This window comes from Miniopterus schreibersii (assembly GCF_964146895.1).
Source record: "Miniopterus schreibersii genome assembly, chromosome: 1".
NCBI classification, from domain to species: Eukaryota; Metazoa; Chordata; class Mammalia; order Chiroptera; family Miniopteridae; genus Miniopterus; species Miniopterus schreibersii.
In genome coordinates this window covers 162953907-162977289 of record NC_138101.1, presented here as the reverse complement: position 1 = coordinate 162977289, position 23383 = coordinate 162953907, and the positions used below count along the sequence as shown (strand labels likewise).

General features: G+C 51.0%; 1 protein-coding gene across 1 annotated transcript in view; it reads right to left on the bottom strand.

Moving 5' to 3' along the window:
• Positions 1–23383, bottom strand: part of SMAD3 (SMAD family member 3) — a 109780-nt gene that overhangs the window by 5739 nt on the left and 80658 nt on the right. Inside the window, exons 2-6 of the mRNA XM_081134287.1 lie at positions 16195–16388; positions 15951–16082; positions 14824–14898; positions 11917–11967; positions 2184–2396 (exon numbers count right to left, since the gene is read on the bottom strand). Coding sequence (XP_080990413.1) covers positions 2184–2396; positions 11917–11967; positions 14824–14898; positions 15951–16082; positions 16195–16388 — 665 coding nt within the window. The remainder of the gene's footprint in view (positions 1–2183; positions 2397–11916; positions 11968–14823; positions 14899–15950; positions 16083–16194; positions 16389–23383) is intronic.

Sequence of the window (23383 nt, the reverse complement as noted above, 5' to 3'; positions counted from 1 at the left end):
ACACCGTGACCCGGGGCCGGCTGGGGGGAGCCAAGGGGCGGAGCTATCGATGCTCTGAGTGACTGGCTCTTCCCAACTTCACCAGGCACGTGGGGCCCAGAGCCCACGCCTGAACCCACACCTGGGCGTGGCGGGCGATGCTGTGCTCCGAAAGCCAGAGGAGGCGGCCGGTGAGACAGAGGAGCCTGGGGACAGCCTCGCTCAGCCTCTGCCGCCGCCCAGCCACGGCCTCAGTCAACCGACTCCAGCCTCTGGGCCTGAGTTAAGATGGAGACAATAATACCTACCTCCCAGGGCTGCTGTGAGACACACAGTGAGTGCCTACTAAGCATTACCTGTATTCTGCTACTACTAGGCCCCCTCCCCTCCGAGATTCAGAAATCCATTCAGTAAACCTGCAGACCCAGGAGCCCTTCCCTGCAGGGGTGACTTATGCCACCCCTATACCTTTCTCCCCTCCATGCATTTTTCTAAAACATTCCACAGGTTTATATCATTTACTTCCCCTTCATCTCTTAAATCCACTCCAGATGGACAGAAATTATTTTTAAATTGGCTCTGCAATTCAAGCAGTTACGAAAACACGCTGACAATGAGCTCCCATGCAGCCGGGGGTGTTCCCTTCCCCTGCGGGGGGAAGGGCTCTGTTCCTGCGCCTAAAGAGGCCCAGAGGGCTGGAAAACGGAGCGAGATTTTACAGGCACAACGTCAAGTGGGATGGAAACCAGACAACGGGCTGACGGGCCACTGGAGGTTCTCCTTCACCCCCTCACCCCATTAATGTCCCATCCCCCATTGCTCCCCATTTCTTCTAGGTTCAGTGTTACAGGACAGACTCGGGGTTCACAAGGAGGAACCTCTGCCTTATGTCCATCAAGAGTGGGAGGCAGCCCTGGCTGGGTAGCTCAGCTGGTTGGAGCATCATCCCGCACACTAAAAGGTGGCGGGTTCCATTCCCAGGCAGGCACATGTGGGAGGTGACCAATCGATGCTTTCTCTCACATTGATGTTTCTCTCTCTCCCCCGTCCTCCCTCCCCCTTCTCTCTCCCCCCCCTTCCTCCCTCTCTAAAACATCAATAGAAATAAATTATTGGATGAGGATTTAAAAATAAAAAGAGCGGGAGGCAAAGGTGGAGGTGGGAAGGCCCCGACCAAAAGAACAAAAAGATTTATTTTGTTATAGTAATTTTTGAAATATTTTTAAAATATAAAAAAGTATAAAGAGAAGTAACTCTCAGGATCAGTATCTTTTTTAAAGTTAAAAAATGGGGAAGCCATCTGGGAAGGACAGGGGCTCAGGGAGAGGGGATTTTTGCCACTGACTGTGTCACACTTGCTATCTGGCCCCTGCAGGGCTCTGCCCCTTCCTGGGCATCCATTTATTCCCTGAAAATGAGCACACTGGTCTAGATCTATGGCTTCCAAATTTCTCTCAACTACAAAATCCTCTCTTCAGATGAAATCTTCTGTTAATGCCCAACATATAATACAAACGAACGGCTGCGACGATGCCGGAGAACATGCCACTGCACACACTACACCATCTCTATGGCTCTTCTAAGTGACTCTGGGTCACAAAATTGTGAATATCCTTAGTGTGAGAGTTTTATGAGCAAACCAAGTGATAAATATCAAGGCTTCATCGTCCCTAAACTATGCGGCGCTTTACTATGCTCTGGATGTCAGAAGTCAGAATAGCAGCAGTGGTGTCCCAGCAGTGGGCAGTTCTTATCTTTCTACCTGTAATGAGCTTTCTAGAATAATCATAATCATGTATGAAATTAACCAACAAAAGATCACACCTCCAAGACTGACCACCTACTTATCCACCTATCAGTCATTTAGGTGTATATTTATTAAGAGCATTGCATGTGTTTCCTTTCTTATAGATTTCCATTTCTTGTTCCCCTACGTGAAGTGTTTTCTTCTGTGGTTTTCACATTTTCAGAGTTGATCTGTCTGTGGCTCTGAATGAGAATGACCAAGCCACCTGAACTCTACCTATCTGGCCCCTAGACAAGACAATAAAAAATTTGGGGGGTGGGGATGGGGCAGTGAGTCCTCTCCCCGTTTCCCAGCAGGAGGCACAGCACGGAGGGGGTGGTCTGAGTTCTGTGCAGAGGCCACACCGGGGCCACGGGTCGAGGGGCCTGGGGGAAAGGCGTTGCCCCTTGCCTCTTACCGATGTGCCTCCGCGTGAGCTCCACGGCCGCGTTCCTGTTGACGTTGGAGAGCAGCCCGAGGCAGAAGCGCTCCGAGTTGGAGGGGTCAGTGAAGCCATCCACTGTCATGGACGGCTGCGAGGCATGGAATGTCTCCCCGACGCGCTGGTTCAGCTCATAGTAGGAGATGGAGCACCAGAAGGCTGGCTCGCAGTAGGTGACGGGCTGCAGGTCTAGGAGACAGGCCAGGTGCTGGTCAGTGGGGCGCCCAGGCCCTTGCTCCTCCATGGATGCTCCAGAAGACTGTTTCTCTACTTCTCAGAGGGTATCATAATCCCTGCCCTCATGCCTTTTGTTGTCTAAAACTTGCAGGATCCAGTGGGACACAATGCTCAGGTGTTTGGAGAAGTATTCCCCCAGCCCTGCCACACTTCATTTCGTTTTAGCTCACAAACGCCCTACCCCGCCTGGCCTGGCCTTGGGTTGAAGCAGTTTTCAAGGAGGTGCTGGGCCAAACCCAAAGAGGGCTAGGCACCGACCAGCACTGGGGCAAACCCACTGGCCAGGCTCAGTGCGCTCACTGTGGTAGGGCCAAGCCATCTACGCGGTTACTTCCCAGCCTCTCTTCCAAGGTCCCCTAAGTAACCCATGCTGATCTCTGCCTCCAAAAGGGCTTTCTGCCTTGGCTGTGCCTGGTCTTGGGCCAACGCCTAGCCTGTCAAGCAGCAGCGTCCAAGCCTTTACAATGACGCAGCCCAGGGGGCTCTGTGCTGTGCTCAGTGTTGGCGACCACACAGGCACCAGGCTGTCTGCAGAGTGGACTGGGTCCACCTCTCTCATTCCAGAGACTATGCTCTGGATATATCCAGATGCCATCTGTGGGAGTGCCTAAGACACAAACTCGCCTAAAAGAAATTCTGTGTCTGTCCTAGTTATCAGTCTGTAGTCTCAATTAAGGGCTTCCCAGAACAAAACTGCCATCTTGTGAGGGGTTGGTTCTCTTTCTCAGAAGAGTCAGGAACCCCTGAAATAGAGGTTTCCCCTCATGTGATTGCACATGACTCCCTAGCCTTCCTGTCACCTCCATCCATTACAGGCTCCCCAGCGGCCCCTGTCCTCCTCCTGCCCATCTGGCATCACCTCTCACCTCAGCGGGTCTGTCCTCTTAGCCCTGGGCCGCACGCGTCACTCCTCACTTACATCAGTGCCCCAGACCAGCCTCTCCCAGCTGCCCCTGCACTGCACTGTCCCACCTGGCTGGGAGCACCGGGTTCCGCCACATCCCGCTCCCTGCCTACCTGGACCCCACCCACAGGCTGGAGAATCAGGGGGTCCCCTGCTCATTCTCACCCTTCCATCCAGACCTCCAGCCTGGATCACTCAGTCTGGCTCTGACACATATCTGGAGTCGCATGGTGACTTAAGTGTGCCATTATGGGAGCTGGTGAGGGACAGGAAGGGCTTGCCAGACCAAGTCTCAGCCCTGGCCTGAGACCCCTGCTTCCTGCCTGCCAGGCAACTTCCTGGGGCAAGAACCCGCAGGGGCCTCTGCTCACCGGATCTTTGAAAGTGTGTAAAGCCCAAGAAGGAAAAATCAGAAGCTGTTCTGAGAGAGGCCTGGGTGCCCCTGCAGGGCAAAGTGGCCCTAATCTCCTTCTAGGGTCTATGACCATGATCCCTTCTAAGGGCAAGGCTGCCACCACGCATGGGAAGCACTGCAGAGCAGAAACTCACATCCATCCTGGCACTCAACACACACCCAGAAAGTGTCATCTGGAGAGTCAGGACACCCAGATCAAGTTTCTCAACCGTGGCACTAGTGACACTTCGGGCTGGACACTTCTTTGTTTGGGGGGAGGGGGATTCTGTATGTTACAGGATGGTCAGCAGCATCCCTGGCCTGTACCCATGAGATGCCAGTAGCACCCACCCATCTCATCCTCCCAAGCTGTGACAAAAAGAAATGTCCCCAGACATTGCAAGAGGTCTTCTGGGGGACAAACAGCCCCTGGTCAAAGACTATTGCCCTAGATGTTAAGCAGGTCATGGAGCACAAACTGTAAAGCCAGGTGGGCCAGAGTTCACTCTGCTCTGGCCAGGACTAGCTGTGGGACTGAGCAAACCAGTTAAACCCTCAGTTTCAGCTTCCACGTCTCCTGACCCCAACAACCTGAGGGGAGAATCTTTTCCGCTACCAGGTGCTGTTTATAAAGGATCTGAGATAACTCCTATGAGGTGCAGAGCATGCACCAAACACTCAAGAAATGGTGTGAACAACAATTATAGTAACTTTGATTATTTGAACTTGAGAACATCCTGTTCCTGTCCTGACCTCCATCATAAGAGGGACAAAGTGTCCTTGCCCCTTTCCTCTCTTCCCAGGAAGAGAGGGAAGGGAAGGAAGACAGGAGATCTAAGCAACTCAGTGGTATGTAAGGTGATGGGGCAGGAGTGACTGTGGCCTGTGGCTTGTGCCCTGAGGTTGAGCTGAGCCATGTCGGCCACGTCCGGCTCAGGCTTTGCTGGATGCTTCAACATTCCAATGAGATAAGCTATATCTAAACAATGTGGTCACTAAAATGTGAGCTGTGTTGCTTTGGAAACCTTAAAAAATAAATACATCCAAGTGCAATTCAAGTATTCAAAGTGGTCGGGCAACGTGTCAGGGCCAGAGGTACCGGGGAAGGGCTATGGGCCACCACTGTACCACAGGTGGGCTCTGCTGATCTTGCTGTGTGACCGTGCTGATGTGACCTCCCTCTCTGGCCTCCGTTTCCTGGTCTGAAGAGTATCTGCAGAGTACTAGAGGACATCCGAAGCAGAACTCCTAGGTCACTGTGCTTCTGGTATGAGTAGGCCTGAAGGTGCAGCTGTGGCTGACCTGGGCTGGCCCTGGTTTCCCCAGCAAAGTGCAGAACAGAACAGATCCTCTCCCCAAATTATAAATCCTTGTCCAGTACCCTCTGCACTTAGTCCAGGCAGAAAACAGACAGCTAGGTCCCCAGGAACACTGGCACAGCCCACCTACCAACAGCCGTGAGACCACCCGTCGCGTGACATGGTTCTGGAACCTCGCTCTGGAGAAGTGTGGGTTTAACATGCCTTAGAATCAGAGAGGGGCTTAGGGACCTAGCCCAAGAGGCCCTCCCAAGCAGATCTGAGCCCTTATCCAAACGTCTCTGCAACTTGCAGACACACACTGGACAGTGCTGTGGAAAATGCTGGACGCAGGAGCCTGACACATAATTAAGAAGATGCTAGTTTGAAGGAGTAGCACAGTCAGGCCAAGATGGGCTGGAAGCTGCCATTTCAGAGAGGGCTGTTTGGACCAGTGGACCTCACGTCCGAACTTGAACAGCACCCCCAGCTGCACATTTGTTATTCTCTGCAAACAATTAAAAGCCAGTCCTTCCTTCCACCTCTCTCCCTCCCATCACCCCTCAGCTGTTTCCTCAAGGCACTTCTGCAAGAGGAGCTGCAGACTTAAAAGTAAGATCACCACCTCTGAGTTCTGCCTTGAATGGCACTTCATTTCTAAACTTCACAAACGCCCTCATTTCTTTCCCACCACAGGACTTATCCACATCCTGGTGAAGTACAAGAGAAACAAAAAGTCAGGACCCTGGAAAATAGAAGGCTATACATGAGATTACAGCTACTGCAAGAACCCTCAACTTGGCTCTGAGCTTCCTAGCGGACAAGACAAAAAGGGAGCATAATATGCTATAATTCTCTGGTTGGTGGACAGAATTCTTACTAGTTCTGCAGAGGAAATAAAGCTTGTCTCAGCACTAAATCTTAAAAGAAGTCTGTCAGGTGGTAACCCCTCCCCTACATCAATCAAGTCAGCCAGCCCTGGTTTCGAGAGTTTCCCAAGAAATGCAGAAATGATTTGACATAAGGTTGCATCTTTAAAAGAACCTGAAGACATGCCATTCAAAGGCTCCGACTCTACAGGAATAAGGTAACTTGCCCCAGTGGAGAATGGTTGTGCTTCTCCAGGCCAAGGGCTTGGCACACCTGGGATGGTGGATAATGGTGTGAGCCCAAGGCCTTCCCTTCAAACAGCCCTGCTCCCAGCCAGACTGCTGAGTCTGTGCTAATCTCTGTTCCTGGAGCAGAGGTGTTAAAGACACAGGAACCTCCAGCTCCAGCCATTCTCGGCCCCCTGCCCCCACCGGGGCGGTGTCGGCCAGACTTCTCGAGTGGCATGGGGCACTTAATTCATGACTGGCCCCCTGCCAGCCTTACGCATTGGCTGGCTTCAGTTTTGAGCCCGATTCCAAGCTGGCATTGACTTTCTGTTTTGTTTAAGGAAAAGAAAACAGAATAAAACCCAGAAGGCAACACTTGGATTAAGGGATGCCTATTAAAAACATGTGCAAGAAATCCAAATCCGGTAAAGGAAGGGGGAGGCCAGGGGGGAAATTAACTTTCTACTATAAACCGAAAACGGGGTGGGCAGAGGCCAGGAGCACGACGCTCGCTGCAAGGCTAAAGGGCAAACCTGAGCGGCGGGCTCCCTCCGGGCCTCCTCACTGTGGAAGCAGCTCTACCCCAGGCCAGGAGGCTCCAGTTCCAGCCCCACGTGTCTTCACGCTGCCATCTCTCAGTCCTGCGGTTCTCTCTGCCTGGGCTGCCCATCCCCAACCGTTAAGGCCCAGCTCACGTGGCTATGAAGCCCTGTCTGACCCCTCGAGGAAGGGTGGCCTCTTATGTCTGAGACACCTCTGTCCGAACGTTAGTTTCTACGGACCCAGGCCCGCTGTGTCATCCAGGACACCAATTCCAACCTATCTCACTAAAGATGTGGGCAACACACCAAAGTGCACACAAAAGAAACCCCACGCACTTTCAGCCTGGGACCAGTTTACTGAGACCAAGGTCAATGGCAAAGGCTCAGAACCGGACACTCAGGAATGTGAGGGTACCGAGCGGCAGCTGACTTCCTGTCATTAAGACACCTTTGGGTTCCCAAGTTTACGGAAGATCAGATCCTGAGAGGAGGCCTTAGAAAAAGCCTGTGCAGCAGCTTGAAGACACCTGGAACTGGGCCCTTGTCCTCTGTCAGGGGCCAGGGGGTCTTCCTGCTGCCCTGCCACCGGGCCCCTCTCTCCTGGCAGGAGAGGAAGCACCCCCTGCCCCAGGCTCTCTGAGAAACCATCGCCTCCTTAAACTCCAGCTCAGTGGCTGCTCCAGGGCACGCCCTGGTACCTTGTGTCCCTCGGTCAAGGCCCATCCCGAAATGTCTCACTTAAAAGCAGAGAATAACTTACTCACCAGCAGGATCCAGCTCGTTACCTTTTTCCTTTCTCCCCACCTCCCTCTTTCCCCTCCATTTGCCCCAGTCCTTCGGACTTAGATGCTTAGGAAATTCCAGGTGACTCACTCAGCACAGTGTAATAACAGGAACACCACCTGCTCACACCCCTTCCCTGAACAGCAAAGCCCTGGGGTCTCCCGCAGCTCTGGGAGGAGGCTGCGCTGGCTCTCAACCACACACTGGGGCTCCCGCGAGTCACCCAAGGCGACTTTACTGGGGCAGAAGGCCCGAGCCTTTGCCCAGAGTGGGGAGGAAATGACAAAGGAGTCAGGTGCTTTATTCTTTTTGTGTAATAATTTCTTTACAAGAAGTAATCAGATGCCTGAGATGCCGCCATCTTTCTGTAGGAAGGACTCGCTGTGTCCTGTCAGCACCCTACCGTTTGGGATATACCGGGCCTGGGGTACTGGCCGGAAAGAAGGGATCCAGAGGCTGCTGCTGCAGGCTCCCTCCCACCCTCGCCCTTTATTTGCCCTTCAGCCCATAGCTGACCAACTTCAGCCCTCATCTCTCCCCACACCTGCTCTCCAAAGGATGCCCTTGAACTCCTGAAGTCAAATTCTAGGCCTCTTCTAAAACCTCATTTTGCATCTCTGCAGGGCCTCCCTAGCACCTCCCTCCCCTCCGACTGCTGTAGCCCCATCCTTCACCTGACCCTCAGCCTCTTCTTCAACCCTCTCCTTCTCTCAAGGGACCCCCCATTGGTCTGTCTCTGACTCTTTCTTTCATGAACTGGGTCTGCCTCTCCACTGAATTCAACCACTCCTAAGACTTCAGCCGAACCTTCGTCAGTATTTCCAAAGTGAGATCTCTGGATGGTCAATGGGATTATAGGACAACAGTGATGGAATAGTGGTCAGATCCGTGGGAGAAATGCTGATCAAACAGGCCTCCTTTCTGCAGGACTTCTCAGAGGCTTTACTCTGCCAGTGCCTTGGGGGCCTCATGAAAGGGGACAGCACAGGCTTTCCAAACTTACTTGATGACAAAATCCTGTCTCTCTGACCCCACTTTGGGAAAGGCTGTCACCTACCTCCAGCGTCGACCTCTCCCCTAACTGTCCAGCTGCTTCCTGGACACAGGAAGCAAAGGCAACTCACCGTCACCTTCCAGCCCAAACCCATCCCATCTCCTGGGTGTCCTGCCTCGGTTAAGAAGCTTTGCCAGCTAAAGCTGGTCAGTAAATCCTTCTGATTCATGACTCTCTCTCAAATGTCCTCTCCTAGCCCCACTGTCATTTTTCTAAAGCATTCACCTCAGCCTCTTCCGTGCAACAGCTTCCTAAGTGGGTTTTTCTTTTTTTCTTTCTGGGTTTTATTATTATTATTATTTGGCATCCAGTAATTTTCCCTAGAATGTAAATTCCACACAGTGGCCAGATTAATCTTTATGAAGTTGCCATCAGGTAACCACACCTCCACCACCAAAGCCCACCAGTGACTTGATTCTGCAGGTCGGACGGGGCTAACTAAGTACAGCATCCAGGGATCGACTCTCAGGGCCCCATAAGCCCTCTCAGCCTCGTTCCTCCACTGCGCCTCTCGACATGCCAACCAACCACAACACCAGCTTTCCTCAGAGCTCAACCTGCCCCCTCACGCCATTCCCTCCGTTTGCAATGTCCTTTCCTCCTTCTCTCCTCACGGTTTCCTACTTGTCTGTCCTTCAGGGTGCAGCTCACACATGTCGCCATAGCTCTGAGCTCTTCCCATCCCACCCGGCACCTTCCTCCTTGTCGCATCCAGTTCCTCCCCCCTCTGTGCTTGATCCCTTGGCATCTGGCACAATGCATCACTGGTGGACATGGACCCCTCCAGCCACTCCACCAGACCTTGAACCCTAAGTGTCATTCCCAGTTCTAGAGCCCCAGGGTTAGTACATACTGGGACTCGGCCCATGTTGACTAAATGAGTTAATACATAGGAGACGCTGGCAAGCCTGGCCCCGCTGGAACACCACCGTTACCTCCTCTGCCCCCTCAGGGTGCTCCATCTGCACCTACTTCTTGTTTTATACTTATGTAGGGTCATGCCTCATTTATCCCAACAAGGCCACAAGCACCTTGGTGGCAGGGTCTGTGAGTCCCCTTCTGATCCCCCCGACCTGGACTGGCACACAGCCACTAGGCAGGAAGTGCCTGGGGAATGAGTGACTGAGGAGGAGACAGGTAGGTAGGCAGGGTTCGTACGTGGGGACCACATGGGACATAATCCTCAACCTGACTTCTGTCCCAAACTGTAAGTTAATTAATGCCCTTCTTGAGCACTGTTTTTCTGAGTAAGGCGGTGGGCAAGGGAAGCTGGTCTGCATGACCCAGCAAGGCAGTGCCCTGCTGCAGAAGGGGGCTCATACTTCGGATTCTGAAGGCCTGAGCTCAGAGCCAGCTTCTCCGCTTACTAGCTATGTGACCTGGGACAAGTTAGTCAAGTAGCCTGCCCCTTGCTTTCCTAATATGAGAAATGGAGAGTTACACCATCACCTTATACAGGTGTCACGAAGACTGGTAGGAAACACTGAACAACATCCAGGACACAGCAAATTCTCAAAAAATGTTTGCCACCGTCATCACTGTCATTTCCTCCCCTTCCAGCTATACTGCCAAGAGTCTATGAAGTTTTATGGGTGGAATGAAGCCAACAGTTTTAAATGGGTGAAGGTGGGGGTGCGAGGGCTCATCAAACAGAGGAAGCAAGGCCTGTCAGCATCCATGTCTCACCATGAGTCCTAACCCTGACTCGTCCACTGACTCGTCCCCCCATTCAGATCTTCCCAGCAGAGTGGCACCCACTCTTTGCCTGCCCAGCTCGGGGGCTGTTGCTACCTTTGGAAGAAATGACCTAAGAATCCTCAACCCTCAGACAAGGGGCCTGAGGTATGGGGCAGTGGGGAGGGAGAAATCTGTGAATAGGGCATCTGCCTTGGGTCCAAATTCAAGAACCATCCTGCGGTCCTGGTCCACACAATGCAAATAGAAATTCACAGCAGGCTAACCCCCTGGGCCACTGTGAGTCTGAATCCTGAGTCAGGAAGCGGGTTTCAAAGGTGAGCCTGCTCCAAACTCTGTGGAGAGAAAGTGCTGCCGTGGCCACGGTGGGGTAAAATTAAATCCAAACCAGTCAACCACTAAGGCCAAAGCCCAGAGTCAGGTTCACAATCATGGCCTTTAATTTCTCAAGTGTTAACATGGCTTCTAGCCTTCAAAGTTTGTTTTTAATAATTCAATCAGTCCTCTCACATAGAATTTGACCTTCCCTCTGCAAAGCCCAACACCCACAGTGATATTATTTTACCAAGATGTTAAGACTGATCTCTCAAAGTCACACTTCCCACTGCCCACTTGTCAGCCTACATTACAGGGTTTTCAGGCATCTCCCAGTGTTCCAAAGGATGACTTTCTTCATCTGATGCTATCAGTCAAGGACTGGAAACAACTGGAAACAAAAGACAGGCCAATCCCTTCTGATTCACCAAGCTTGGATATTAACTATTTCTTTTCCTAAGCCACACATTAAACCCCAGCAATAAAAGCCAAAACAAAATCAAACTCACATTTTTCTAAAACTACCAGACCAGTACATAAAACAGTTCCCTCAATAAAAATGGAACGGATGTTTCATTTGCTTTGAGCACTTTAGCAGGCCCCACACTGGAGCAGAAAAGCAAATCTCAGAAAAACGGACCCAGAAGCCCAATGGCTGAGGGAAAGTATGGAAATGATGGTCCAGCTGCTCCAAAACACCACGAGCTGATGCAGAATGATAAATGAGGCATCAAAGTATGGAAATGTGTTTATCAAGAACCACACACAGGAGAAAAACCGAAAACATGGATATGCGCTGTGATCTCAATGGCCAGGCACAAATATCTATGCTTGATCCACAAACATCAGAAGGACTGCGATAAAACAAAAACAGTGGATTTGGGTGAAGAGATTGTGGGCAATTTTGCTTTTTTATCATGTTCTTTATATGTGGCTGTTTTAAATAAAAACTACATCATTGTAAGATGAAACGCTCAGATAAAATCCGAATAAGTGCATCTGAAACAAGTCTATGAAAGTCTGGGGCTGGAGTCTGCTGCCCAAGGCTTTGCATCCACCCCCACACACGCACACGCATGCACGCACGCACACATGCTTGGCTGACCATGGACTCTTGGCTCCTAAGCACAAGGTTTGGGAAATTTTCACTCACTCACGTCTAAGCGCCACCAAGGAGAAACACGAATCCGGCATACCTGACACCACTGTTCTCAGATTGCCTGTTAGGTGGGTGACCCCAGAATCCCTGTAACCTGAAACCTGATGGGCTGAGCTGGTCCATGGTGGGGGGTTGGGGTGGAGCCTCACCTTCTGAACCCCTCCCCACATGGGCCACCTGCCGGGGCTACAGCTACAGGGGCAACGATCATACAAAGGAGCAGACACTTACCCAAGTTACTGTGTGCTGGGGACATCGGATTCGGGGATAGGTTTGGAGAACCTGCGAGGTAAGACAGGTGTGAGATTTCATAAAAGACTCTTGGCTGTAGAACCTAATTCCTGACATCAAGGTGGGGCAGCCCAACACAGCACAAAGAAACCCTGGGCTGCACCTCCAAGGCCCAGGAGAAGGCTTAGCGCCATATCCTGCTCATACCTGCTCTCCATGGCCCCAGGTGACCTAACCTGTGGAACATACGGATGAGCAGATGACCTTGAGTTCTCTGCCATGACTGACGGTTGGATGCTCTTCACAGGGGTGCCGAGTTCCCAAACTAGGAAACCAACCCTTCATCACACCCACCTGCCCTGTTAACTATGTCCCCAAGAAAATAAGAGGGGCAGGGAAAGCCCCCTCCCCAGCTGCTCAAAGACCCAGGCGGTGAAGGCTAGCTGTCCCACGCAGGTGGGGCCTGCGGCAGCCCAGGCACCACCAGTCACTGCTCTCAGTGGCTCAGGCACCTGGAAATACCATTCCAGCCCTTTCCCCAGGTTTCAGGAAACTCACCAGGCTGCCTCTGAAATCCCACAACTCAGAACCAGACTGACATTTTATGCAAGACATAATGCTCTATGTGGCAAAAGGTCCAAACCTACCCAGTTCTTCCTACTTTATTGCCCTCTCTCCACCCCTAGGAAAAAAAAAACAAAACCCATAAGGCGTCAACCTTCCAAAAAGCCAAGTGACTGCCTTTCCACAGAGCACACTGGGGACATCCCTCCTTTGTCCCTGCACCCATGGGGCTTTGGAGAGTTTTGCATTTATTAACAGCCTTGTGGGGCCAGCTCCACCCTAAGATCTGCCAGTCCTTGAGGCTGGGCCTCACGCGTATGCCTCCTTGAGCTGTTAATGGGGGTCTGTTCCTGCTCTCGCCATGGGTTTCTTTTTCTTCCCCAGCACCCAATCCACTGGGGATGTGGAAGAGTCTCGGAAGAAAAAGCTTCCTAATCGGGTCCAGCCATGCCACCAGGCATTAGCTGTGGAACTTTGGTAAAATGGTTTAACCTCTTTGAGCCTTGACTTTTCCCCTCAGGCATAAATTGGAAATAATACCATCTATCGTGTGATTTGTAGAAATGAAGTGATATTGTGCATATGAAAATGCCCACACCATGACTAGTACATAGTAGGCACTCAATAAATGTGGGTTTCCTATTTTGTGGTGGCTCATGTAGACCCAGGAAGGCTATGGGACCTATAATCTGAACAGACACGTGTGTGTGTTAGGGAAGACATGGGGCTGGACAAAGCAATCCTCGGGCTCCAGCTGGGTTGCCACCCCCATCTCAGCTGTCCACGAGCAACTGGATGGTTCCCAAATGGACAACTTTGAGTGAAGGACAGAACAAACAGGAGACCCCACCCCCTCACCCACAGGCTGGCTGGGCCCGCAATGCCCAGGGCCCACATTCAGTAAATCACTAATGTTCACAGCAGGACTCAGCAAGTACACATATGGAAGGAGAAGGAGGGAGAGGGGACAAAGATGACCGGGTGGAAAGGAGGGTCAGGAGGGGGCAAAAAGGCAGCTGCTCAGCCCATATACAGACCTTCTCCTTTGGCCTGTTTTCTTTTATAACAGTAATCATTCCACAAACATGACGAGCAGCAAGGACGGAAGAGGGAAGGGAGAGTGAGAAGAAATATAGCATCTGGAGAGATGCTGTTCAGCTGGCCTGCTTCCCATGCCAGCATTTAATGGCTGCAAGCTTGCCACGGCCACTTGGCATCGAACACAGGAAGGTCTTCGATGCATTCCAGCTGGGTTCACACTGTCAGCCGCTCATCCAGGGGGTGTGTTTGGGGGTTGCTAAACCCCAAAGTGCCACGATGCCCAGGCTAGGTATCAAGCAACTAAGTTTACAATGAACATGTGAGTAGCTCTTGTCATCTTTCAGAAACAGCATCCTCTCCTTTGGGCTGCATACAAGGCAGGTGGCTGTGCTGTGTCTAGCGGCTCTGGGCACAAGGCATGCCCGCCACCATCGGAACAGAACATCTGCTAGGCCCCCTCCTCCTCCTCACCCAACCGCACACAACACAGAGCGCATTCCATGTGGCAGCTGGGGTTCAACTCAAGAAACCGCTGGTTGGGAGCCAATTTGGTCCAATAATAAATGACATGGGAACATCTGGAGATGTGGCTGGAGACAACTGGGCTGGGTCCCTCACAGTAGGAACACAAAGATCACATTTGGTCACCACACAAAAACAGATGCTTCAGGGGCCTCCACTGGCCACTGGTAAAGACCTTCCCTCCACCCAGGCCCTCTGGAACTATTTCTGGGACAGAGCTCACCCTCCACCCTACTGCCAGCAACTTCTCACTGAGGCACTGACTCTGCTAAAGCCTGCAGCGGCTCCCCATCAGTTCCAGGCCATACTTGAAGCCTTGAGTGACGTGCCCTCTCGTCTCTCCCCATTCTGGAGGAGTGGGCTCTGGTCACACTGGAGAGAGACCTTTTGCAAACTCTTACACATTTACACCCCTTACTGTACCCAGAATGCACCAGGCTCTCCTGCTCTTGCCCCCATGACTTGGCTTGGCCAAGACCTACACAACTCCAAGACTCAACTCAAGAAAAACCTACACTGCAAGGTACTGCTCCGCCCCCAACACCTCCTCTCTAGGCTGGGTTAGGTGGCCATGTGGCGACTTCCATCAGGGAACATAGGAGACACTCCTCCTCTATCCCTGTACCTGGAGAGTGGTTGTTCTATAAATACTGGATAGAGAGCGGAGGGAGGGGTTGAAGGGGGGAGGAGGGAAGGAAGGAGGGAAAGAGGGAGGGAAGATGGGAGGAAGGGAGGGAGGGCAGGCACTTAAGATTAAGAGCACATCCCTGCAACACTGACCTGCGTCCATGCTGTGGTTCATCTGGTGGTCACTGGTTTCTCCATCTTCACTCAGGTAGCCAGGGGGTGGGGTTTCTGAGAACCAGAAGGAAAGTGGCTCACTAAATGGCCTCCATGGCATGGAGAAAGACCTTTTGCAAACTCTTACACATTTACACCCCTGTGCCAGTAGCAGGTGCTGGAGGAATTATGGGCCTCAAAGCCAGGACCTAGCTCCTGGATCCTGCTGTCCTCGTGCCTTCCACCTCCAGGCTCCCCACCTGATCATTACCTCATTACCACCTTTGTTCACACCATCCCAGCTCCCAAGTCTGAAGTGCCTGTTTTTAGAGCCTCTGCCAGGCTAACTTCACCCCACTTCAAGTTCAGGTTTAGGACCACCCCTCCAGGGAGGCTGCTGACTTGCTTCAGCCTTGCCCATCTCTGTCCTCTAAAGGACGACTGCCTCGAACCACACCGTGGGCTCTGCCGCCTACTCCTGTGCAGGTGCCTTGCTGTTTGCTGTCTCTTTAGGGGATGTCCTAGCTTCCCAAGTGGGTTGCAAGACCAGCCCACGTGCTACCTGGCAGTTTCCTGAACTCGGAAAGTCCTGCTGATTCACACATTATTTGCATGTAAATGAGGGGCTTCTAAAAACATCTGCACTGTGTGGCAGTGGAGCCCACTTCTCCTGGGAGAAAAAACTCGAACTGGGCCTCAGCCCCCACCCAGGCTGGGACGGCTCGGCAGGCTGACCTGCAGGCCAGCTCTCTGCTCTCACACAAGCCCGATTCAGAGCACCCCCTGCCTCTGCAGCCCCCACACTGTCAGAGATCCTGCCTGAACTTCAGCCCTGGCCTCAAGGGCGGTGAGAGGAACACAGCGTCGCTATTTCCGCTTCCAAAATAAATGACTGTGCTGAGGCTGGGCGGAAGGGTCACGCCGCACGCCTCAGTGCCAAGAAAAGCATCATTAGCAAGCAGGGAGCCAAGGCCATGGGTCCTCTCCCTACAGGGATGCGGTTCTGAGTCAGGGGCCAGCACTGTGTGCACAGAGGGGGGGATGGGGGGGCTGGGGAGGGCCAAGGGGGCTGGAGTGGAGCGGTGGGACCCATGTCCCCAGGCTGGCCTGCACGGCCCGGCACCTACCTGGAATATTGCTCTGCGGCTCGATGCCCGCGGGGAAGTTAGTGTTTTCGGGGATGGAATGGCTGTAGTCGTCCAGCGGGGGGAACTCGGCCGGGATCTCTGTGTGGCGTGGCACCAGCACCGGAGGTAGAACTGTCCGGGGGAGACAGGGCAGAGGTGACCCGAGGCCCCGGCAACCCCACATGCACTGCAGACCCTCCCTGGGCGGAGGAGGGGGGAGGGAGGGGGAGGGGCGGGGGCATACCTGGGGTCTCTACCCGCTGATAGTGGTAGGGATTCACGCAGACCTCATCCTTCTTCATGTTGAAGGCGAACTCACACAGCTCCATGGCCCGCAGCTCGTGGTGGCTGTGCAGGTCAGGCCATCGCCACAGGCGGCAGTAGATGACATGGGGGAGCCCCTTCCGATGGGACACCTGCAGTCGGCCATCCAAGGACCTGCCGGGACAGGGAGGAGCAAAAAGAGACTCAAGTGGACCTGGCTTGCCTTCCCCAAAGCTCTGCCCGCGCTGCTCCGAGCGAGCTTGCGGGTCGGGGCTCCGAAACCCTCCCCTCGCTCCTCAGAGAAGCGCTGTTAGTGCTGGACGGGCTCCCAGAAGAACACAAAGGCCCATCAAGGAAGGCCGAGGCCTCCTAGGGTTGGCAGGGTGGGCCCTGAAGAGAGTTCTCCACCCCCAGCCCACCCCCATGGAAAAGGAATGGCACTTGAGTGACGGTCTGAACAGGTCCATGAGCCAGGTGGAGATGGGCGGGCGTACAGGGCTGAGCAAGAAAACCAGCTCTTTAGGAACAAACATGAGGGCCACAGGGATACTGAGAAGGTGACAAAGCACACCGCACGTCTCTAGTAGCTCTCAACAATCACCCAGTTCTCACACAACAGAAAACAAGGGGGAAAAAAACCCCAAACATCTTTTAGGTGATATTTATGAGGAGGCAGGGAGGGAAACAGGGTCACTAAAGGCACTTTAAAATGTCAAGAGCCTACACTGCAGGCCTCTCAGGAGTCCCTTTCAGTTTGAGAGTTGGTTGCAAGTTGACACAGGTGTCACCCAGAGGGTGGTGCATTGGCCGAGCAGGAGCCGGGCCTGTGACTCCACACCACGATGAGTTCTGCCACTGTCCGCAGCCTGGATGGGCCAAACACACTGCAGTGGCAGGGCCCTATTGCTGTGCAAACCACGTCTTCTGAGTCAACCTGACCTCCGAGCAGCTGTGACCTCACCTCTCAGGCCAGGCCAAAGTGTGGTCCCGGGACCAGGAGTATGGGTCCACGGAAGCTCATTTAAAAGGCAGAGCCCCACCCCAACCCACTAAATCAGAATATCCCTTTTTATAAAGTCCCAGGTAACTGGATGACAGTCAAGTTGGAGCAGTGGACAGGACATAAAACCCTGGGGAGCTCAGGAGTGGCAGAAGCACTGTTGGCCAAGAGGAAGGTCGACAGGCGGGAGGCTTCTGAAGGGACATGAAGTTTCAGATGATGTCCAGTACCAGACAGGTAAGGAGATTCTACTCACACATACAGTATTAACAAATATTTAATATTTTATCAACTCCTACTGCGTGTGGCGCTAGGGATAGAGTAGTGTGCATGACTTTTCTAACAGCCGGGCAGGGCTTTTGCAAGCTCTCCCTCCCTGTCCCCACATGGCTGAGGGCACCCATCTGCCTGAACAAACAGGATTTATGGGCACCGTGTGAGGAAGGGGCTAGTCAGATGCACCCAGAAGCACCAACCAAACTGATAAAACCAGAGGAATCCAGTCAAAGTCTCCAGGCCACTGGCCTGGGGATGAAGACGAACAGACAAAGGTCAGAGCTGGGCTTGGTCACAGGGACTTACCCAGAGCTGCTGACTAAGGGTGTCTCAAAGAACATAATTACCTCCCTCCAGGGGCCCCCAGATCAAGGAACCCCTACAGCCAAAAAACAGTAATTACCAGGCAAAAGGGACAGCCTTGATTCCCCAAGGCATAGAAAGAAGACTGCCAGATAAGGAATCGTGAGACCTAGGGTCGAGATGGGGGCCTACTCTCCCAGCTGTGAGACACTGGGCAAGTTATGAGATTTCTGGGACCCTCAATTACTTCACCTGTAAAATGGGAACATTTTCCCACATCCCCCTTGACCTCCAGCAGCTCCATATCTACTTGAAAGAACTTTGGGAAGGACCAACCAATGAGTGTTGTTCCACATGACAACAGCCACTCTGCAAAGTCACTGAGTGTCCATAGATTAGAGAAGTGTGATGTTTGTTCCTCAGTGTCTGACAAAAGCCCCTAAAAGGGCCAGCTGGACATCTAGAGCTACCTCTGCAGGGGGGGACCTGGAGAGAGGCTCAGGCCAGCAGCAAGGGAAGGATGGGCTGTGGATGGAGCCCCCCACCCTGGCCTGGTTGATAGAAGGGGGCACGCTCTTACTTTAAAAATAACAGTAATACTCAGCAGGAGGCAGGGTGGTGATGGACAACGCAGGAGAACTCTCAGCTTCCACAGGGCAGAGAGCCTAAGAGACTGAAGAGCTTGGCTGTCCATTGGAACAATCATCACACAGAAAGCTCCAGGCAAAGAGGAAGGAAGGGGGAGAAAGGAGGAGAAGGGGGAGAAAGGAGAGGGGTACACGGGAGAGGGTAGAGAAGGTGGGGGAGGGGAGGGAGCGAGGAGGGAGAAAGGGAGAGAGATGGATGGGGGAGGGAAGAGGGGAGAGGGGGGAGGAGGGTAAGAAATGTCCTTTGGTTAAATAAGACAAACTGAATGGATGCATTTATCTCTGCCCTGCCCAAAACAACGAGTGGGAAAGCAGAGCAGACAAAAGTGGAAAGCAGATGGCCAAATGGGAACAGACTTAGCAGAGTGGAGAGAGCTGAAACCAAGGCCTATCAGAGGAAGCCAACCAACGTGATTCCATTTGGGCCTCAGAACCCGGGATAGGCTCAGGAATTGAAGGTACCACACACTTTTCAAGATGAGGCTTAAAACAGGAAGATGGGTTCAAAGTCTACAAAAGAGGCAGTTAGATCCCAGCCCCTCTTTCCAAGTCCCCACAAACAGGCCTCTTCAATCCTGCGAGAGACTGGTGCTTGCTCTCTGCAGAAAATAAACGCGAGAGGGGGCTCTGGATGGGGCCACCGGGGTACAGCTTGGGATGAAGGTCAGATAAGGGCTGGGATGAGGATTCCTGGAGGCTGCCTTGCTCACTTGTTACCCAGGACAGTGACAAATGGTCTGTGTCCCCACCCGCTCCTGTAGAGGAACAGCTCAGCCCACAAGAGACCTGCGATCTGACTTTTGGGGATCCCCGCCCAATAAAGTGACCCTATTCCTGCCAGCTCCCCCTACACAGGGTAGCCCACCAGCCAACAAGCTGGAGCATTTAAGGTTTTTTATTGCCTCACTCTTAAATATGAACACACAGCCAGATCCCGGCCTTTGAAAGAAAGCTACTAATAGAAGGCACAGAGAAAGAAATAAGAATGGAGGGAAAAGGCCACTCTGAGACAAGAAAGAAGAAACTTCCAAAGTAAATAAAACAAAACAAACACTACTCTCTGGGAGATAAGATATTGCAATCTTAAAATAGAAACATTTATAGACTGTTAAAAAATAAAACCTCTTGGAAACAAAAAATAAGAATATAAATTAAAAATTCAAGAAAGAATCAAGGACTTCTTGAATTCTTAAACTATTATCTACATGAGTTATTTTGATAATATAATTAAATTTTTAAAAAGCAAGGAAGCTACAGTAATCAAGGCAGTGTGGTAATGACAAAAAACAAACACACACACCCCCCCCCCGAGAAACAAATGATGGAACCTAACAGAGCACAGAAATAGTCACATATATACGGACAACTGATTTTCGACAAAGGTCCAAAAACAACGAGAAAGGACAGTCTTTTCTGCAAATGGTGCTAGAAGAGTTGGATATCCAAATGCAAGAAAAATGAACTTCAGTCTACACCTGGCACCCCATACAAAAATGAGCTGAAGTGGGTCAGCATATAAAAGCCTAAAGCAATGCAACTTCTAGAAGAAAACATAGGAGAAACTCTGCGTGACCTTGTGATAGGCAAATGTTGCTTAGATATCACACCACAAACACATTCCAGTTTTTAAAAGCGATAAATTCAACTTTATCAAAATGTAAGCTTCTGGTCTTTGAAAGTCACTGTTAAGAGACTAAAAAGACAAGACACAAATTGGGAGAAAATATTTACAAAGTATACATCTGATAAAGGACCTAGGTCTGAAATATATAAAGAACTCTAAAAACTCAATATTAAGAAAACAAACAACCCAACTACAAAAAAACAATAAAGTCATTCGACCGGGATGCAAGGCAGCCTGCACCAGAGCTGCGGGTGAGGCCAGCTCTCCTGGTTGCCAGGCTGGACCGACGGCAGAGAGACGGCACATTCTCCAGGTCACGAGCACATGACCACTGGTCCGGCTTGGCAGTATTTTCCAGAAGTCGTCTGGTCTGTGCCCTTGCTTCTGGGCCATACAATTCCCTAACTCATGACGGGGATGGCATATCAGTCACCCCCAATGCATCAACAACAACTCCTCTTGGTTCAGCCTGGGCTGCCCAGAGCCAACCCTGAGAGTCCTCTCTCCGTCCCACTCAAAATACACACCACTGCTGACCAAAGTAATAATAGTGAATTGGGAGTTTCAGCTGCTGGATTTAATTCAGCTGATGTGCCCATTACACACCCTCCCCAGCCTTACTGGGCACCAGGCCTATTTTAAGTAAATCCAATAAATAGGTCTTAATTCTGAGCTGATGTTATCATAACATGCTCGGTTGTAGAAAATAATCTATTTATGACCCACTCTCCTGACCAGCCCTTCTCGTAGTCCAAGACCAGCTGCTGGGGCTAAGACAGTTCTAGGAACCTGCCTTTGGACCCCTCCCCACACCCAGTGGCCTCCTGATGAGAGACCCCCAAAGTCTTTCTCCAGCAACTCTCTCCAGCTCCTTTGACGGAGGTTTTAATCCTTAAATATATTCTTCACCAGCTGAACCATTTCCTGTGGCAGGAAATTAGGTTTCCTCCCATTGGCTCCAAGTGGGACCCATAAAGTGTCCCAAAATGGTGGTTGAAGCCACAGCCAAGGATGTGGACATGCCGGAGTCCAAAGCCAACAGTGAGGGGAAGCCTGCCAGAGAGCTCCCGGGGGGGGGCAGGGCTGGGGCCCACCTCCTGCCATAGGCCACTCATGTCCTCTGTTACCGGTGACCATCTACCCACAGCCATCTGCAGGCCGATGTGAACACTGGTGGATTTGGACATGGGCTTGGGGAGAAGACTGCAAGCAGAGAACATAAGCTCCAAAAACACACAAAGATCTGTTCAGCATGAACCATGTGCCAGGCACATAGCTATTGTGTGAGAATATAAAATGGCAAAGCCCAGTATATCCTGCTTTCACCAAACACAGAGAATTTAAGGGGCTTGCCCAAGGTCAAATAACTTGTGAAAGGCAGGGCAAGAATTCAAACCCAGGCCAGTGCTGAGAAACGGAGGGTGAGGAGTGGGTGGACAATGCTTTTCCTGCTTTCCCATGCTGCATCCCTATCAGGGAATGGGCCTCTTAGCAATCATCAAAGAGTCACTCAAGACCTACCATATCATCCCAGACACCGTGCTGGTTACCCAAGTCAAAGAAGCGAACAAAAATTAAATTTGTTAACACTATTACATTTCCATTGAAAGATTTTATTTAACACACGTGCAATAAGAAACTTTCTGGCTTCTTTCAGAGACAAGCTTTCTCTTTTTACTTGCCTATTTTGAGTAGTAATAACAACAACAACAACAATAGTCTTTCCAATAAACTTGCAAGTATCATTATCTTCATATACTGATGGAGAAATAGTGTCTGAAAGGCAAGCTGACTTTGCAAAGGCCCAGAGTTCATCTAAAGTGAAGTCAGGTTGTGTGACTCTCTTTTCCCTAACTGGAAACAGGCATATTGCAATTTCCTGACCTTGCCTATAATACCACAATAAGACAATAATTTCAGAAGGACTTTTTTTTTATTGAGAATAACCTACCTATAGGCTTTCAGAGTCAATTTGCATAAAATATGAACTTAACCCAAATGCTCAACTAATGTTAATTTTTTGAAATGGCCCAAGTAGCACACTGATAACTCAATATGTTATCTTTGTCAAACCTAACCTCTGGCATCCATTTCAACTCAATTTATTCTTTAGTCCACCCCCCCCCCCCAATATCTGCTATGGGTTAGTGTAAGTAAAGGGGGTTATTTTCCATCTTGGGGGTACCAATTAATACTACAAATCCACACTCATGCCCATACTTCCCAGAACATATGTGCTGCAGCTGACAGGTCCATCTGCTCTGAATGTTAATATTTCCCCTCCCACACCAGTGGAATGAGTCCTCACCTCTCCCCATTGGACAACAACCAAGCTAGCCCACTATCCTGTGCTTACTTACCTACAATAAAATCTTTATACTCCACTCTTCTAAGGCTTTGTATTATATGTGTGTTTTATTTATATGTGTGTTTTATTTTTGTTTCTTTTCTAAGCAAGCAAAAAACTTCTGCTGGAGACTTTAAAAGGCCCCTTGCATTGGTTCCACTTGGTCTTTGAGCAATGGTGGTCTGCCCTAAGATCTCTCTTTCTCTCTCTGCTGCACCTTAATGTGCAAGTATCAGAAGGGGCTTCTATCCCTTCCATGCCATGGACAGTCCAGGACAGCTATTTGGTAGAGCAGCAAATATGGAAGCCCTGAAAACTCTCCTGCTGAGAGTCACTTGATTGGGGGTTCATTCAGGATCCCTTCTGTTGGGTAAACATAGCCAAAACCAAAGCATCCTTTGTTCTGGGCAGAAGATTTTCTGGGGGCTATGTGCCTAGTCCCCTGGCTGTAGGTGACATACCACAGAAGCCTAAGGTTTAGGGAACAAAAGTGTCTTAGTCAGCTGCAGCTCTGGCTAACTGAATGTCTACCTGAAAACCCACTTTCTGAATAACAGTCAGCTGGTACTTGTGGACCCAAGAGCATCTTGTCTAATCCCTTCCTTCTGTGGTTGAGGAAACCGAGACTGATGCATTAAGAACCTCAAGGTCACCCAGCAAATGAACTCACAGAGAGAAGGCATCCAGCCTCCCAACCTGCTATTTCACTGCAGCCAGGCTTTACCTGCGAAGTGTGAGTCCACTTTCCCACCTTGGTAAGTCAAGTACAATGAAACGTTACTTTCTTTGTTGTGTTGAATCTTAAATTACCTGAAGGTCTCACACTTTGGGATGGCAAAAGCTTTTTTTCAAAAATGGGACTGAGAGATTGGTGACTCTGGGCAGACGATGTACGCTGGAATTCCTGTCCTCTCATTGCAACTTTTGCAGGTTTGAAATTATATTAAAATAAAAAGAAATTGAGCTGTACAG